Below are 17782 nucleotides of genomic sequence, written 5' to 3'. Positions count from 1 at the left end.
GATTGCCTGCTCGATGCAGGCGTGACGCAGGGGTGATGTAGTCGAGGTAGCAGTCCTCCTCAACGTCTTGGTGCCCTCAGGACGCCACCGGCACTGCCCGGGGACAACAGCGGCAGCTGGAGTAGGTCTTCCCGTCGCTGCAGCGCTCCCCTCGATCGGATGGGGTGAAAGAATATCGGGAGGGGAGTGAAACCGTACGAAAATTGTGATTGCGCAGGCTGCCAACCCTCTCCCGTACCCCCTTTTATGTAGCGTTGGCGACAGGGGAGCTAAACCATCAGTTGGTTTGGGTGCCCCCGATCAGGGCGCCTTAGTTGGGAGAAAAAGCCCACGTACGTTGGTACGTGGGGCTTTTTTCTTTAACGTTATCTTTCCCTTTTTTTTCTGTTAGACTAATAGATCTAACTGGCATGTTAAGCCGTCAGATCAAAACCAACATGACATCCTACAGAACATAACTAATGATTGTGCCTAGATGATGAAATTAACCCAAATGTAACCACCGCGGTTGAATTCGAACGCAAATTAACGACAACCAAGAATCCAATTCGCTCTTTTTTTTCTTTTTTTTTCAGGAACACACAAGCTGTGCGTCTTCTGTATTAGGATTGAGACTTGAGAGTAAAAAACACGGGTTCTGTGCATGTATTACGTACAAGAGAAACAACACACTTACGGAAGCATCCACCCTAGGGCTAGTACGAACTGATCCTAATCCTAAATTCCTAATCTCAACTTTCACCGCTCCACTCTTGTGGCCAACATCCAGAGGGTGACCTCAACTTTCAACATGTCTGAAGAATCGAGAAGTGGGCATGACGAACTCACCTCCGTCAGACGTGGAAGGTGAGGCGATCCTCGGATAGGCTCCACGACCCAGTGCATCATCGTGCTGACGTTGTCGAAGTCGTCGATGCTGACGCCGTTGTTCCAGCAAAGGTAGCCCCCCGACCCGTTGGCGTGGAGGTAGCGGCCGGCGACATTGCGGAGCAGGACGTTGTTCCCGGCGTTCGCCCCGAAGGCCTGCCGCATGATGGCCTTCACCTCCCGTCGGTCGTAGTCGCGCTGAGTGCCCGTGCGACGCCGGCGCGTACGTGGCGGTGAGGTAGCGGCCTCAGGCGGCGCTGTGGAGGAACAAGTAAACGGCACCGCCGCCGCCGCGGTAGATGCGCACGACCCACGTCGCATTCATCGACTCGCCGCGCCCGTTTAGGGAGACGCCATGTCGGTCCTTGTCGGCGTGCAGGTACGTGTCGTGGACGCGGCTTCGCAGCCGCACGTGGTGGCCATCCTGGAACTGGTCCATCGCTCGCCGGCGGCGTACCAGCGGGGGGCAGGAGCGGGGTGCGGTGGAGGCGGGGAGGATGAATTCTTGATTTCTTGGCCTACTGGGGCTCCGGCGAGGACAAGCGAAAGCTGTTGGTTGCGTTGGGCGCCAAAGCGAGAGTATTTCAAGGTGGCTGATGCCGTTGCCGTGTGCTCAGCCTTTTTTGGGCTTGCGGGCTGTAGCCCAGCGCTAAAAGCATCTCCAGCAGGCGCCGGTCGCGCCGCGCGTAAAAAACAGATATGCCGCGCGCGCATCGTCTGGTTTGGCGCGGCGTGCAGCGCTGGCTCCAGCAGCCGCGCTAAAATGCAGCCGCGCGCGCCGCTCCAGCAGCGCGCAGAAATAAAGCGCGCACAACATTTTCGGAAGCATAAAAAAGATAAAAAACGATAAATTGCATAGATAAAAAACGATATAAAGATATTTTACATCGGTGCAACTAGATAGATAGCTCAAAAGCATAGATAGATAGAACTACGGTGGAACTAGATAGAAACTACTACGGCATACTAGATAGAAACTACTCCAAGTCTCTACCACCATCATCACCATCATCATCCTCGTCGGTGTTGTCCGAGGTATCGAGCCACATGTCGTCCCAACGTTCATCGTCTGACGTGAAGATTGATCTCCCACCTGCTACAACGATATCGGACTGCGCATTCGCCAATGCCTTCCGCCGACGCCGGCCCGCCCGCTCCGCGCGGCTCCTTGCCGTCCTCTCCGCCCAGTAGGCATGCTCGTTGGCGACGTCATCCGGGTGGCGACAGCGCCACTCCGCCATGGCTCGCTCATCCTCCTCGGCGATGAGGAGGCGGCGGCAGCGCCGAGCGTGGTCGGCACGGTCCATGTCGGTGATGAGATGCGGCGGAGGGGCGACGCGCTGCGCCTGCTCGCGCGTGAAGACGTCCCGGAAGTTCATTTGCGTCCGGGCCCTATCCAACCGCCACGCCGCCGCGTTGTACGCGCGGGCCGCCTCATATGCGCTCCGGAACGACCCGAGGCCGAGCCATACGTCGCCGGACCAGATCTCGGCGGAGTACCAGCCGTTGGGCGCTCGTGGATGCCGCGGTAGCCCAACGAACCCCGGCGGCGCGGCGGCATGGTGGCGCGGAAAGCGGCGAAGCGGCGAGGTTGCGAGGGGAGGGCGCGTGGCTGTGACTGTGCGTGTGGCGAGCGCGGCATTTTATAGGCGCGCGCGAAGCGGCGCGCCAAATCTACCGCGCCGCGCGCCGCTTTCTCCCGCGCGCGGTAACTTCCCGCCACCGCAGGAGCGCGCGGAACCAGCCGGCGCGCGCTAAACCCAAATTTTACCGCGCGGGCGCGTCTTTTGCCGCACCTGTTGGAGATGCTCTAAGTTAGATCCAACGGCCAATCGTCCACAACACAACATTGTTTCTAAAAAACTTTCTTTTGCGGGGGTTTCTAAAAACTTCTATTTTGCGTCGCAACGATCAGCGCCACTTGGCGTGCTCTCAGCCATTCGCCACGTGTCGCGCTGTGGACGCTCCCTCCGGATTTTGTTTTTTTTTAATTTTTTCGCACGCGTTTTCAGCTTTTTAAATGGTTTTTTTCGGGTTTTTTCAACGTTTTGGGTTTTCCCCGATCATTCTTAGCTTTTCGATCAAAAAAAATTTTGGAAATTTTTTTTTTGCGCGAGAAAACATATTTTCTTTTTTTATTTATTTTGTGAAAGTCACGGTTTTCTTCCGCAAGAGGCACAATTGTGCTTTCGCGAGAGTCATGGCCGTGCCTCTCGGAAAGGGAAAAACAAAACGTGTTTTCTTCTTTTTTCTTTCACGAGAGTCACAGTTTTGCTTCCGCGAGAGGCACGGTCGTGCTTTCGCGAGAGCCACGGCCGTACCTCTCGGAAAGGGAAAAACAAAACACGTTTTCTGTTTTTTTTTCTTTCACGAGAGTCACGGTTTTGCTTCCACGAGAGACACGGCTGTGCTTTCGCGAGAGTCACAGCCGTGCCTCTCAGAAAAAGAAAGAAATACGTGTTTTCTGTTTTTTTTCTTTTGCGAGAGTTACGGTTTTGCTTTCACAAGAGGCACGGTTGTGCTTTCACGAGAGTCACGGCCGTGCCTCTCGGAAACAGAAAAAAACGCGTTTGCTGTTTTTTTTCCTTCCACAAGAGTCACGGTTTTGCTTCCACGAGAGGTACGGTTGTGATTTCGCGAGAGGCACGGGCGTGCCTCTTTCGGTAAAGGAAAAAATCCATGCTCCCGGTTCGGTTTTTTCGTCCGGTTTTTTCGTGAAAAATATAGTTCGTCAAAATCTATCAACATGGGATCTAGTTTGGAAGATCTTGACGCGAGGAATGCAATGGTGAAAATGGTTCGAGATTTGGACGCACGGTTTAAAAGATAAAACGTTTTCAATAAATGGATCTACGAAAAACGGAAAAACTCCCAGGGTGCCACAAGTGGCGCACTGCATGTGCGCCACTTGTCACGACCTGAAAAGTGGAGTGTTCTTTGCAACAAGTACTTCTTAATTAGTGATTTCGCCCTTTCATGCTTATTTTGGTCAATTATTGCTGAGACTTTTGGTATCTGTGTACCTGATTCTTTTTTGTCATTGGGTGTGGCTAGGTTGCTGAAATTTGAGATGGGCTTTAGGCCCATATACAATTTATGAAAATCTCTAAGGGCTCATGTGGGTTTATTGGCACTAGGTAGGTGGAGGTGGGAAGTTTAGTCTCACTCCGGAAGTGGAAGAGGAGTTGGACCTCTTTATAAGGGATGTTCTTTCACATGCTATTGGAGCTTGAGAATAGAAGAGGCCTTCGTGCGCTCCTCCTCTGCCGCCCGCCGTGCCGCACCCGCCGCGACGCGGATTGTGGGATTGAGCCGAGATCACACCTACGCGCTTATTTTTGTCAGTCACTAACGGAGAGTTTCTGACAGCTGGGACGCGATCTGAGACGTCGGGTCGTGGGCTGTCACGGACTCGGACGTGGGTCGAGCCCACGTCTCTCCACGCGGCTGCGCCTATATAAGTGTGCGGTGTCTCCCAACCCTAGCCGCCACGAACAGATCTCATCTGCTCATGCGCACACCCACCGCCGTTCCCTTGCTGCTGCTGCCGCCGGTGATTCCATCCCGTCTGCTGCGTACACGGTCGACGGGAGAGCAGGTCTCCGAAAGCACGCCCTTCTGGTTCCTGTACGGGTGAGGGGCGAATAGGTTTTTGGGCAGTGACTACGCGACTGCTCGCTTCTGATCTGCTACTTCCTCTACGTCTGCATCGCCCTCATCATCACCATGTCCACCGACGCCGAACGTGTCGCCGTCGAAAAGCTCGAGGCCATCAAGAAGGTCGCCGAGGACACCGCTGCTGCCGCCACTGCCGCGGCGGCTTCTGCATGGCCTACTGGAGGGTATAACTCGTCTATCCCGCTCCTACTGTTTTTCTGTTATAGCTATGCTAGCGTTAAACGTAGATGTATCTGCCATTAGCGTAGCATATGCTTGCGTGATCCAATATCAGCATGTTCTTAATTCTGTCAATGCCATACTAGGAATTTATTTATGGATTAAATTTGTCAAAAAAATTCCTATTTACTCAGCAATCCAAAAACCTAATATGTGTAGGAATTTTTTGGCAAGTGGCTTTGCCGCTGCACTGAAACCGGATAAGTTTACCGGTACGTATTTTAAGCGCTGGCAGACTAAGACCACTTTATGGCTCACGGCTATGAACGTGTTCTGGGTCACCGGTGTCTCCACGGGAACGATTGCTTCTAAACAGGAGAAGCCGTTTAAGGAGGCCATCGTTGTGTTTCTCGGAGAAGTTCTTAGCGTGATCAGAGATAAACTGAACGATGCATATTTACATGTGCATGTCGCCAAGGACTTGTGGGAGGCGCTCGAATCTAAGTTCGGGGCCGCTGATGCCGGGAGTGAGATGTATATTATAGAGCAGTTCCACGATTACAAGATGGTTGAAAACCGTCCTGTATTGGAGCAGGCTCATGAGATAATATGCATTGTTAAGGAGCTTGAGCTTCTTAAGTACGAGTTACTGGGCAAGTTTATCGTGGGCTGCATAATCGCTAAGCTCCCTAATTCCCGGAGGAACTTTGCCACCACTCTGAAACATCAGAGGCGTGAATTCTCCGTGGAGGATGTCATTGGCCATCTAAGTGTTGCGCAGAATTCAAGGGCAAAGGACTTACACGGAAAAGGGGTCGAAAGAACTTCTGTTGCCAACATGGTTAACCAGAGGAACCATAACTCCCACAAGCCCAAGGGAAAGAACGGTGTCCAACACAATACCTACTTTAAGAAGAAGGGTAAGAAGACCTTCCAGAAGAACAAGAAGGATGAGGGCTGCTTTACTTGTGGTTCGATTGAACACTGGGCCTACAAGTGCCCTAACAAGTACAAGAAGCCAGGACAGGACTCCAAGTCTGTCAACATGATTGTGGGCAAAAATGAGAATGGTGCACCTGGGTACGGTAATTTATTTACTGTTTTTTCAGTGTTTCAGTCCACCGATTGGTGGGTGGACACAGGTGCAGGTGTTCATGTGTGTGCTGACATTTTATTGTTTCCTTCTTACCAGGTCATAGGCCACGGGTCCGTATTGATGGAGAATGGCGCAAGTGCTTCTGTTCATGGTGTTGGCACGGTCGATCTCAGGTTTACTTCGGGAAGGATCGTGCAGCTTGTCCCCGCCATCAAGAAGAACCTCGTTAGTGGCTCCCTTCTATGTAGAGAAGGGTTTAAATTGGTTTTCGGGTCTAATAAATTAGTTGTTACGAAATATGGACTCTTTGTTGGAAAAGGTTATGAGAGCGGAGGGATGTTCCGCCTTTCCCTCGCAGATTTTTGTAATAAAGTCGTGAACCATATTCATTCGAATGTTAATGAATATGAAGTTTGGCATTCACGTCTTTGTCACATTAGTTTCGGTGTTATGACACGGCTATCCAAGTTGGATTTAACCCCGAGTTTCACCTTAGCCAAAGGTTCTAAGTGCCTTTCATGTGTGCAAGCTAAGAAACCTCGCAAGCCTCACAAGGCCGCGGAGGAGAGACACTTAGCGCCATTAGAACTCATACATTCTGATATTTGTGAGATGAATGGTGTGTTGAATAAAGGTGGAAAGAAATACTTCATGACATTGATAGATGATTCCACTAGATATTGCTATGTGTATTTGTTAAATACTATAGATGAGGCTCTAAACTACTTTAAAATCTATAAGGCAGAAGTTGAGAATCAACTTGAAAAGAAAATTAAACGACTCCGATCAGATTGTGGTGGAGAGTACTTCTCGAGTGAGTTTGATTCTTTTGTGCGAAAAACGACATTATTCATGAGAGGACGCCTCCCTATTCACCTCAGTCAAATGGGGTTGCCGAGCGGAAAAACCGTACTCTAACTAATTTGGTTAATGCCATGTTAGATACATCGGGTTTATCCAAGGCATTGGTGGGGGAGGCTATATTGACGGCATGTCATGTATTGAATAAAGTTCCGACAAAGGATAATGAGATCACTCCCTATGAGAAATGGGCGAAGAGAAGGACAACACTTTCGTACTTGCGTACATGGGGCTGTTTGGCGAAAGTCAATGTGTCGATCCCCAAAAAGCGTAAGCTTGGACCCAAGACTGTGGAATGTGTTAATTTGGGCTACGCTAAGAACAGCGTTGGCTATAGATTTCTAGTAGTGAAATCTGAGGTACCTAACCAGAAGGTCGGTACAATTATGGAGTCTAAAGAATGCTACATTCTTTGAGGATATTTTTCCTATGAGAGATATGCAAAGCACTTCTAGACAGGAATCTGAGGAGACTCCTGAGCCTGCCATTCCTATGGATTATTATGAACAAACACATGATGAAAATACTGAGGATGATGATGAGGAAACCCTTGGTAGGGGCAAGAGACAAAGGACTACAAAGATCTTTGGTGATGATTTCTTCGTGTACCTCGTGGATGATACTCCCACTTGTATTTCAGAAGTGTATGCCTCTCCAGAAGCTGACTACTGGAAGGATGCGGTCCGTAGAGAGATGGATTCCATCATGGCTAACGGGACATGGGAGATCACTGAGCGCTCCTATGGTTGCAAACCATTAGGATGTAAGTGGGTGTTCAAAAAGAAGCTTAGGCCCGATGGTACGATTAAAAATACAAGGCTAGGGTTGTGGCCAAGGGCTATGACCAGAAAGAAGAGGAAGATTTCTTCGACACTTATTCACATGTGGCTAGACTTACCACCATTCGAGTATTACTCTCGTTGGCGGCCTCGCATGGTCTTCTCGTCCACCAGATGGATGATAAGACGGCTTTTCTGAATGGAGAGCTAAATGAGGAAATCTACATGCAACAGCCAGATGGCTTTGTGATAGATGGTCAGGAAAGAAAGGTGTGTAGGTTGCTGAAATCTTTATATGGCCTGAAGAAAGCACCTAAGCAATGGCATGATAAGTTTAATACAACTCTGACATCTGTTGGTTTCGTTGTTAATGAGGCTGACAAATGTGTATAATATCGCCATGGTGGGGGCGAAGGAGTTATACTGTGCTTGTATATTGATGACATACTGATATTCGGAACCAACCTCAAAGTCATTGAGGAGGTCAAGTCGTTTCTGTCTTAGAACTTTGAGATGAAAGACCTTGGTGTGGCTGATGTTATCTTGAACATCAAGCTACTGAGAGATAATGAGGGTGGGATTACACTTCTACAATCCCACTATGTTGAGAAGGTGTTGAGTCATTTTGGATATTCGGACTGCACACCATCTCAAACACCATATGATCCTAGCATGTTGATTCGAAAGTCCAAAGGCACGGCTATAGATCAATTGAGAGACTCTCAAATCATTGGTTCACTGATGTACCTAGCGAGCGCAACGAGGCCTGACATGGCGTTTGCTGTGAGCAAACTGAGCCGGTTTGTTTTCAAATCGGGTGATGTACATTGGCATGTTGTTGAACGAGTTATGCGCTATCTGAAAGGTACTATGAACTATGGACTTCACTATACCGGAGACCCGTCAGTACTTAAAGGGTATGGTGATGCAAATTGGATCTCTGATGCTGATGAGATCAAGGCCACAACTGGGTATATGTTTACTCTTGGAGGTGGCGCTGTTTCCTGGAAGTCTTGCAAGAAAACGATCTTAACGAGATCGACAATGGAAGCAGAATTAACAGCATTAGACACATCTGGTGTTGAAGCGGGATGACTTCGAGATCTTTTGATGGACTTGCCATTGATTGATAAACCAGTTCTGGCTATCCTTATGAACTGTGACAATCAGACTGTCATCACCAAGGTGAAGAGTTCAAAGGACAACATGAAATCCAACAAACACATAAGAATAAGATTAAAAGCTGTCAGAAAATTAAGAAACTCCGGAGTGATAGCGTTGGACTATGTCCATACAACTAAGAATCTGGCAGATCCCTTTACGAAAGGGCTATCACGTGTTGTGATAGAAAATGCATCGAGGGAGATGGGTATGAGACCCACGTGAGTTGCCATGGTGGTAAACCATCCTATGTGATCGGAGATCCCGTGAAGTAGGACCTGGGAAAACAAGCCAGTGGTGAACTGAGGAGAGTAACTATACTAACCCACTCCGTTGGAGATGCAATACTCTCAAGACTGTATGGTAGGATGACTATTGTCTTAATGATTTCCAAAGCTTATGTAAGCAAGATGCTTTCCTACAGAGCGATCTTTGGAGGAACACACCTATGTGAGTCCGACTGCTGGTCACAGTCTATGAGATCGGGGTGATCTCTAGTAAGCTCATGAATAGGCCAGGAGTGTGACTTATATGCTCCACCCGAGGGGTCAGCCTTCGGCAGCCCGGTACTAGTAAGACATGTGGTGAAGCTTCTTTACGCCAAACTGACAATTCAAGGCATAGTCCATTGTTCAGTTGTGAAGGAGTGTAGCTACTTGCTCTAGGTGAAGCTCAATCTTAACAGGTCTTCACTGAAACACTGGTATATCGAAATATCAATTGGAACAGAGGACACAACGGGCCCTCAAGATCTGGTGGGGGATTGCTGAAATTTGAGATGGGCTTTAGGCCCATATAGCAATTTTCTGAAAATCTCTAAGGGCTCATGTGGGTTTATTGGTACTAGGTGGAGGTGGGAAGTTTAGTCCCACCACGGAAGTGGAAGAGGAGTTGGACCTCTTTATAAGGGATGTTCTTTCACATGCTATTGGAGCTTGAGAATAGAAAAGGACTTCGCGCGTTACTCCTCCGCCGCCCGCATCACCACGCCACGCCACGCCTTGCCTCGTCCCGACGCGCCGCGGGTTGTGGGATTAAGCCGAGCTCACACCTACGCGCTTATTTTTGCCAGTCACTAACGGAGTGTTTCTGACAGCTGGGCCATGATATGAGACGTCGGATCATGGGCTGTCACGGACTCAGACGTGGGTCGAGCCCACGTCTCTCCACGCGGCTGCGCCTATATAAGTGTGCGGTGTCTCCCAACCCTAGCCGTCACGAACAGATCTCATATGCTCACGCGCACACCCACCGTCGTTCCCTTGCTGCTGCCACCGGTGACTCCATCTCGTCCGCCGTGTACACGGTCGACGGGAGAGTAGGTCTCCGAAACCACACACTTCTGGTTCTTGTACGGGTGAGGGGTGAATAGGTTTTTGGGCAGCGACTACGCGACTGCTCGCTTTCGATCCGCTACTTCCTCTACGTCTGCATTGCCCTCATCATCACCATGTCCACCGACGCCGAATGTGCCATCACCGAAAAGCTCGAGGCCGACAAGAAGGTCGTCGAGGACACCGCTGCTGCCGCCACCGTCGCGGCGGCTTCTGCATGGCCTACTGGAGGGTATAACTCGTTTATCCCGCTCCTACTGTTTTCTGTTATAACTATGCTAGCGTTAAACGTAGATGTATCTACCATTAGCGTAGCAATGTGCTTGCGTGATCCAATATCAGCATGTTCTTAATTCTGTCAATGCCATGCTAGTAATTTATTTATGGATTAAATTAATCGAAAAATTGCCTATTTACTCAGCATAGGTCTCGGTCAGTTGAGACTTAAGGAAATCTCAGTCAAGTGATGTAGTATATAAGAAGACAAAGAAAAAAAAAATTATAAATCTCCATGCAAGTTCAAAGGCATATAGCATCAACTAAGACATAACGAAGTCTTAGTCGGCCGAGACTTAGTAAAACTATTTGTCATTGTCGTCTTTTTGGAAGCAAAAAAGTCTCAAGAAGCTGTTAATGCTGCTACTTCTGCTACCTTGTGGAGCTTATGGCTTTTACCAATGAATTTGTTTTTAGGGGTGAACATGGCGAAGGATACGTTGTGTCTTGGATCTGGTGGGGGCAATTATCAGGTAGTGGAATCTCAAACGGCAAGGGTGCTCTTTCTTCTCCGGTGCTTAAGGCTTTTGAATCGTCGAAGAGGGGAATTTCTTAGGATAGTCTGGTGTGGTTGATGGTTGGCAGGGAGAATGTCTTGCGTTTTGTGATCTAAAAGACCTATCATGCGCATTTCATGTGTTCGTTCCCCTGTTTTGGAAGATGTAATAGGGAAGCTCTACCTAGAACCCTTGTAGGTGTATGTTTTCTTGCAGCTACTTCAGGTTGTCGCCGAGAGCTGTTTAACAGTCAGGATGTTTGCTTTTCTTTGGCTTAATAAAGTTGGGGATGGGGGAAACGGGAAACCCCTTTCATTTAAAAAAAATCCTAAAAAAACAAATATATCAAATCATGCTTTATAAAAAACTCTCATTTTGTTCACGCTGAAGTGTACAAGTTTTAGAAAAAGGGAAGTGTACAAGTTTTATCACGGCTATACCCTTAGCCGCCATAGAAGAAAGGGAGAGAAACCGACCATTGTTTATTCTTCTATATTTCCCACTTGTGCCTCTTGTGTTCGTGACTGTTCCAAAGGCGGAGAAACTCCACATGATTGCATAGCATGTAGACTATGTGTTTTTCAATGTTAAGCATGTATATCCTTTGGGCCGCTATCTAGGGGTCAGGGTATGTTTGTATGCGATAAAGGTATGTCGGCTCCATACACATCCTAGCATGACATTGTTGTTATTGACAATGCGGAGCCAGTGATGTTCTGGTGCAGCGGACTAACGACTTATGTTCAGTCTATGATCAACGCTACCTATTTGTTGTAGCGATAATGACAACATATGTGGTTCCGAGTTTTCTATGGTGTCTAATGCTCACGTTTCATCATTTAGTGGTCTTGATCTTCTTCCTCTCCGGATTGATGATGAATGAGCATTTTGGCGGCCTACCTTGCAAAGAGAGCTTCACACCATCTACTTTTTCATATTTTAGGGTGGATAAATCATGCACTCTTTGAAACATTTGTAGTTTTTTTTTGGGGGGGGAGGGGGGTTGAAACGTTTGAAGTTAGTCATACATGCACATGTTTGATCTTCTACTCTATCGAATACATAGCGGAATGTTGAGGAAAAAAATAAGTGTATGGACTATAAATAGTAGACTCTTTGAAACATTTGTTATGTATTTTCAATTAAGTGTAATTTGCCTCGCTAAATCAATAAAGTTGATTGGATCATTCTCCAATAATTTTATTTCATTCACGAGCGTTGTATCGAGGATCTTCTATTAGGTTACTGATCTTACGACTTGTTGTAGTTGCAATATATTCATCTAATGCTAGATGTTAGAGATATGGAAGAACAAGAGTAAAATCATCTTTGCTATTCATGTTAAGACATGGATATATGTCCCCTTGTTTTCAAGGAGCATGTGTCGTTGATCACAAGGAATGATAACCCAAGTCTCGAGGAGGGATTCCAGTCTTGGCTAGATCATATGTATTTTGTCCCTCTCCCTTTGTACATTTTCCTTAAGGGACAAAAGGTAGATGATCCGGGGCATCAATTTCTTGTCCCTTATAGCGAGTAGGAAGGAACGCTTATACATGGGTCAGGTGGGCACAATTACTTCAGCCACTTGCATTGCTCATTGTCCCAAGCACACATACGCATTGCAATGGCTGGAGTGGCCACCTTCGATCGCGGCAGTGTGGGATCAAATTCTGCCGGCGCAGGTGCCTTCCCTTTTTTCTAATATGTATATACGTAGTTTTTTTATAAAAAAATTACTAGTTATATAAAAGTATTGATCGTATTTCAAAAAAATGTTAAATCACATATTAAAATATTTTCATCGCGTATTAAACAAATGTACAACGTGTGCTTAAAAATTATGTGGTTTGAATAAATGTTAAATATGTCTAAAAGTAATGTTTTAGATGAATACAAAAAATTTATAACTTGTATGAAAAAAAGTAGACATCAAACATCAACCCTCAACTCCTGGGTGGGTCTAATATACACCCTTCATCTATTATACCGTCTAAGTTGCACCCTCCAACTATCAAAACCAGACGAATTACCCCCTGTCTCGCCTTGACCCTGGTTTTGGTCCAGTCAGCACATATTGACCAGGTCAACTCATCCAGTCAACATGCCATATCAGCAATGAAATGAATGTATAATGCATAAATTGATAATTTGAAAATATCCTAATCTGCTGGTCAAAAATTGGCAGCATTTTGGTGCCATTTGGTACCATTTGAGCATCATATGAACGAATAAAAAGGCTTGAACAGAACTTGGTCACACATACATATATATAGGTCTGAAACACACATAAATAGGTCTCACATACATATAGATACGTCTGATACACACAAAGGTCTCACAAATAGGTCTGACACATAGGTCTCACATAGATAGGTCTGATTGACACCCAAATCTCACAAGCACACAAATAGCTCTCAACGTTCAAATCCCAACAAGCTTTGAAACCGAGCATATTTGGCCTTGCGAGTGCCCTTGCCTTTGTTACTGCCATTGCTACTGCTCCTCTCTTTGGTAACTTTGCTGGTAGTTCTCGCGCGAGAAGTACCAGTGCAGACATTGACATTGACATTCAAGCTTCCATGTACATTGAAGGTATTTCCAGAGAAATTGTTTGACCTGCTATTGTTATTAGCTGGCGCCCTTCTCTTTGCTTGTCTTGGTGGTGCCATCTCCTCGGTGGCCCTTTTTTTGTGTGAAGTGCTTTGTTGTGAACTATGTAAAGAACAATTAGATGTACTACATTATATCAGCAATGGTACAAAAAAGAAAGTACAGAGAAAAATATGGTGAACGAGCTTACCGGAACAGGTGCTTCACTTGGTCAGGGCGGCGGTGGAAGATCTGCCGGTGGCGGGAACAACACAGGCGGCAGTGGGGAGAGATCGGGGCGGCGGCGTAGATCTCAGCGCCAGGCGGCGGTGGGGAAATCTCCTCGGGAGAGTGAGAGATGAACGAGAGAGAAAGGGGTGCTCGGGCTGTGTAGGTTAAGTCAGACGTGGCACGCTGGTCAAATGGTCAACATTTGCTGACTGGACCAAAACCAGGGTATTTGTGACAGTTCGAGGGTGCAACTTAGGCGGTATAATAGATGAGGGGTGTATATTAGATCAACCAAAGAGTTGAGGGTTGATATATGCATTTCTCTCTAAAATTAATGTTTCGGATGTATATACAACTAATGTACAATGTGTATGAAAAACAAAAGACATCAAAACATGTATTTTAAAAATCAGTTAATCATGTATTTTAAAAAGGTTAGATGTGTATAAAATAATGTTTCACATGTATACAAAAAATGCATAATGCGCATGAGAAAAGTAGAGATCAAAATATGAATTTGAAAATTGTATAATGTGTATGAAAAATGTTGAACATATATAGGAAAATGTTTCTGATGCGTACGAGTAATGTACAACGTTTATGCAAAAAGTAGACATCAAAAACTTAAAACAATCATATATTTTAAAAAATTAAACACATATATATAGGGAAATACAGTTGTGCCTCTTACGGAATACATGTGTTTTTGCAGAAGCACATGTTGTGATTTTTTTCTTTTTCAGAAAGCACATGCTGTGCTTTTTCCTTTTTTCAGAAAGCATATATCGTACATTCTCACTCATCAAAGCAAGGTTGTGCTTCACAGAAAGCACATATATGTTGGACCTGCCGTGCCTCCAGGACCTCTTCGCCAAGGGCCGCTGGCGGGCGGCGGACGAGTACGTGACGGCGTTCATGAGCGGGAAGGAGAGCACCATGCCCTCCGCGTCCGCCACGCTCTTTGTCGTCAGGTTCGAGCGCTTCGTTCGGGCGCTCAAGCAGGGCGACGAGGCGTGGGCCCTGCGCTACTTCCGCCGCTTCGTCCGGCCGCTACTGTGCAGCCATATCGACGAGGCCGCCGCACGCGCTGAGTGCGAGAGGGCCATGATGGACCGCGGCTCCCTCCACCGCAACTGCCCCGACGATGCCGCGTACAGGGACCAGCGCTTGATCGAGTTCTATCGCTGCGTCTATCAAAACGAGCACATCTCCCGCTCCTTCAACGATATCTTCGACTACAACCTGCGCATCATGAGGGGAACGGCTGCCATCGGCCTGCGCCACCATGCACACCGGCCCCGATGCCCACCAAGACCCGCCGCCTAAGAGCAACTCTAATGGACCGACTCAAACGGACGACGTTTTTGTCCACTTTTTATCCGTTTTGGTCAACCGCCCGCCCGCCGTTCGTCCTCTTTTAGTGGATCGACAGTGCGTCCAACGGGGCCGACCCATTTCATAACCATGCATGCTCTAGATCATGCCAGCGGTCATGCCGTCGCCCTGGTTTTGGCGCTCCAGCGCATGGGGGAAAGCGGTCTACCGCGCGCTGGTTTTCGTGCTCCAGCGCGCGGGAAAGGTTCGCGCGCGCGCCGCGGCCGGCGCTCATTATAAGAAGGCGCTCCCTTCACACTCTGTCCGCCGCCCACTCGTCTCGCCCCCTCTCACTAGCCTCGCCGCCTCTGCGCCACCATGTCGATCCGCCGCCTGGGCGCTTCGGATTTTCGCGGAGTCCGCGAGCGCCACTCCAGCGCCTTCTCCTCCGAGATCTGGTTTCGCGAGAAACGTCTCATCCTCGGCACCTTCGACACCGCAGAGGAGGCGGCCCGCGCGCACGACGCAGCGGCATGGCGCCTCCTGAGGGCTTGTCGGGATATGAATTTTTCCGACGTGTCGAGCCAGCGGGCGCAGGATCTGGCCCCTCTCCCATGGCTTTTCACCGACGAGGATCGTCGTGTCAACCGGAGGCAGCAGCGTCGCCTCGCCATCGCCGAGATGGGCGTGGAAGCCATGGTGGTGTGGCGCGAACGCTTCCCGTAGGACATCGTCGACGAGCGTCAGTTCTACAAGCAAAGGAGGTTGAAAAGGGACATGAGGAGGACGGAGCGAGCCGTCTATCAGGAGGACAAGCGTTCGCGGAAGCAGGCCGCTCAATTGAAACTGAAGCTACGAGAAACGTCGGGTTGGGACTTTGAAGACGAGCAGCGTGCTGACGGCCTACATTCAGACGTCGGAGAAGGACATTACCGAGTCGGAGTCAGAAAGCGACGAGTAGTGGTCTTTTCTTTTATCTGTGTACGCTAGAACTATCTATGTATCCATTTTTATCTGAAAAAATGGCCGACGGCGTCGGCGATGAAGCAGGCGGGCGAGGGTGTGCTGTTTGATGTGAAGAGGCCAATCCAATGTGCCACCGACCAATGGGCCCGGTCAGGAAAGAGGGCGAGCGCGCGCGCGTCCGTCTTGTGTCCGTGTCGACGCAAATCCAGCTCAAAAATGGATCGGGAATGGGTCGGTAGGCAGACGAAAGCGGACGCGCGTCCGTTTGGGTCGGCGCGTTGGGACGACTTTTTTGTCCGCGCCGACCCAAATGGACGGTTGCGGACAAAATGGGTCGCCCCATTGGAGTTGCTCTAAATCCTCATCCACAGCTGAACTAGCTAGCCTCGTCCGCTCATCACTCATCGACCCGACCAGCCAGCAAATTAATAGCGGTTCTTCAATTGATGTCCATTATGCATGTATGTACAAAAGAGGAGAGCACACCAGCCCACAAGAGGTTGGCGCGCCCCATCTCTAGGCCGTTGGCCCTAGGGAAGGAAAGGAAGGAGGGCTAGCCCCTCCTGCCTTCCCTCCACATGAGAGAAAGGAAAAGGGGGCGCCATCCCTCCCGCCTCCCCCCGCGCACCCAAGAAGGAAGGGGGCGTGGCCAGGACAGGGGCCAAGGGCGGCCGCCGGCCCCTTGGGGTTGCCCTAGGCTGCCTCTCCTCCTCCTCCACCTATATATATGTGTGTGTGTGTGTGTGTGTGTGTGTGTGTGTGGAGGGAGAGGGGCAACACACACCACAATTCCCTAGCCGTGTGCGGCACCCCCATCCCTCTAGTTCATCCTCGATCATATTTTTGTAGTGCTCGGCGAAGCTCTGCGGAGATAGTTGCATCACCACCGTCACCACGCCGTCGTGCTGTCGGAACTCATCTACTACTTCGCCCGTCTTGCTGGATCAAGAAAGTGAGGACGTCGTCGAGCTTAACATGGAGGTGCCGTACGTTCAGTAATTGCTCGGGAAGATCGTGAAGGTGTACGAGTATATCAACTGCGTTGATAAACGCTTCTATTAAATGGTCTACTAGGGTACTTAGACATGCTACCTCTTGAGCACTGCGTTGGATTTCCTTGAAGAGGAAAGGATGATGCAGCAAACTAGTGTAAGTATTTCCCTCAATTTTTGAGAATCAAGGTATCAATCCAGTAGGAGGCTACGCGCGAGTCCCTCGTACCTGCACAAAACAAATAACTCCTCGCAACCAACGTGAAAAGGGGGTGTCAATCCCTTCACGGTCACTCACGAGAGTGAGATCTGATAGATATGATAAGATAATATTTTTGGTAATTTTGTGATAAAGATGCAAAGTAAAATAAAATAAAAGTAAAAAACCAAAGTAAATAAATAGGTATTGGAAGATTAATATGATGAAGATAGACATGGGGGCCATAGGTTTCACTAGTGGCTTCTCTCAAGAGCATAAGTATTTTACGGTGGGTGAACGAATTACTGTTGAGCAATTGACAGAATTGAGCATAGTTATGAGAGTATCTAGGTATGATCATGTATAGGTATCACGTCCGAGACAAGTAGACCGACTCCTGCCTGCATCTACTACTATTACTCCACTCATCGACCGCTATCCAGCATGCATCTAGAGTATTAAGTTCATGGAAACAGAGTAACGCCTTAAGCAAGATGACATGATGTAGAGGGATAAATTCATGCAATATGATAAAATCCCCATCTTGTTATCCTCGATGGCAACAATACAATACGTGCCTTGTTTCCCCTACTGTCACTGGGAAAGGACACCGCAAGATTGAACCCAAAGCTAAGCACTTCTCCCATTGCAAGAAAGATCAATCTAGTAGGCCAAACCAAACTGATAATTCGAAGAGACTTGCAAAGATAACCAATCATATATAAAAGAATTCAGAGAAGATTCAAATATTGTTCATAGATAATCTTGATCCTAAACCCA

The 17782-nt window shown here is 48.1% G+C and overlaps 1 protein-coding gene across 1 annotated transcript; it reads left to right on the top strand.

Annotated features, from left to right (window-relative positions):
• The first annotated feature begins 15223 nt into the window (after positions 1-15223).
• On the top strand, positions 15224-15571 carry LOC147960347 (ethylene-responsive transcription factor ERF098-like). The gene has a single exon (XM_087533287.1). The coding sequence runs from the start codon at positions 15224-15226 to the stop codon at positions 15569-15571; it is 348 nt and encodes a 115-aa protein (XP_087389413.1).
• Positions 15572-17782: the final 2211 nt, after the last annotated feature.

Source organism: Triticum urartu, chromosome 7A (genome assembly GCF_056163025.1).
Source record: "Triticum urartu cultivar PI428250 chromosome 7A, HENAU_Tu73, whole genome shotgun sequence".
Taxonomy (NCBI): Eukaryota; Viridiplantae; Streptophyta; class Magnoliopsida; order Poales; family Poaceae; genus Triticum; species Triticum urartu.
This window is presented reverse-complemented; position numbering and strand designations above follow the sequence as displayed.

What these genes read in the sequence shown, in the direction of transcription:
- LOC147960347 (XM_087533287.1), top strand. Translation starts at nt 15,224, where the DNA reads ATGTCGATCCGCCGCCTGGGCGCTTCGGATTTTCGCGGAGTCCGCGAG.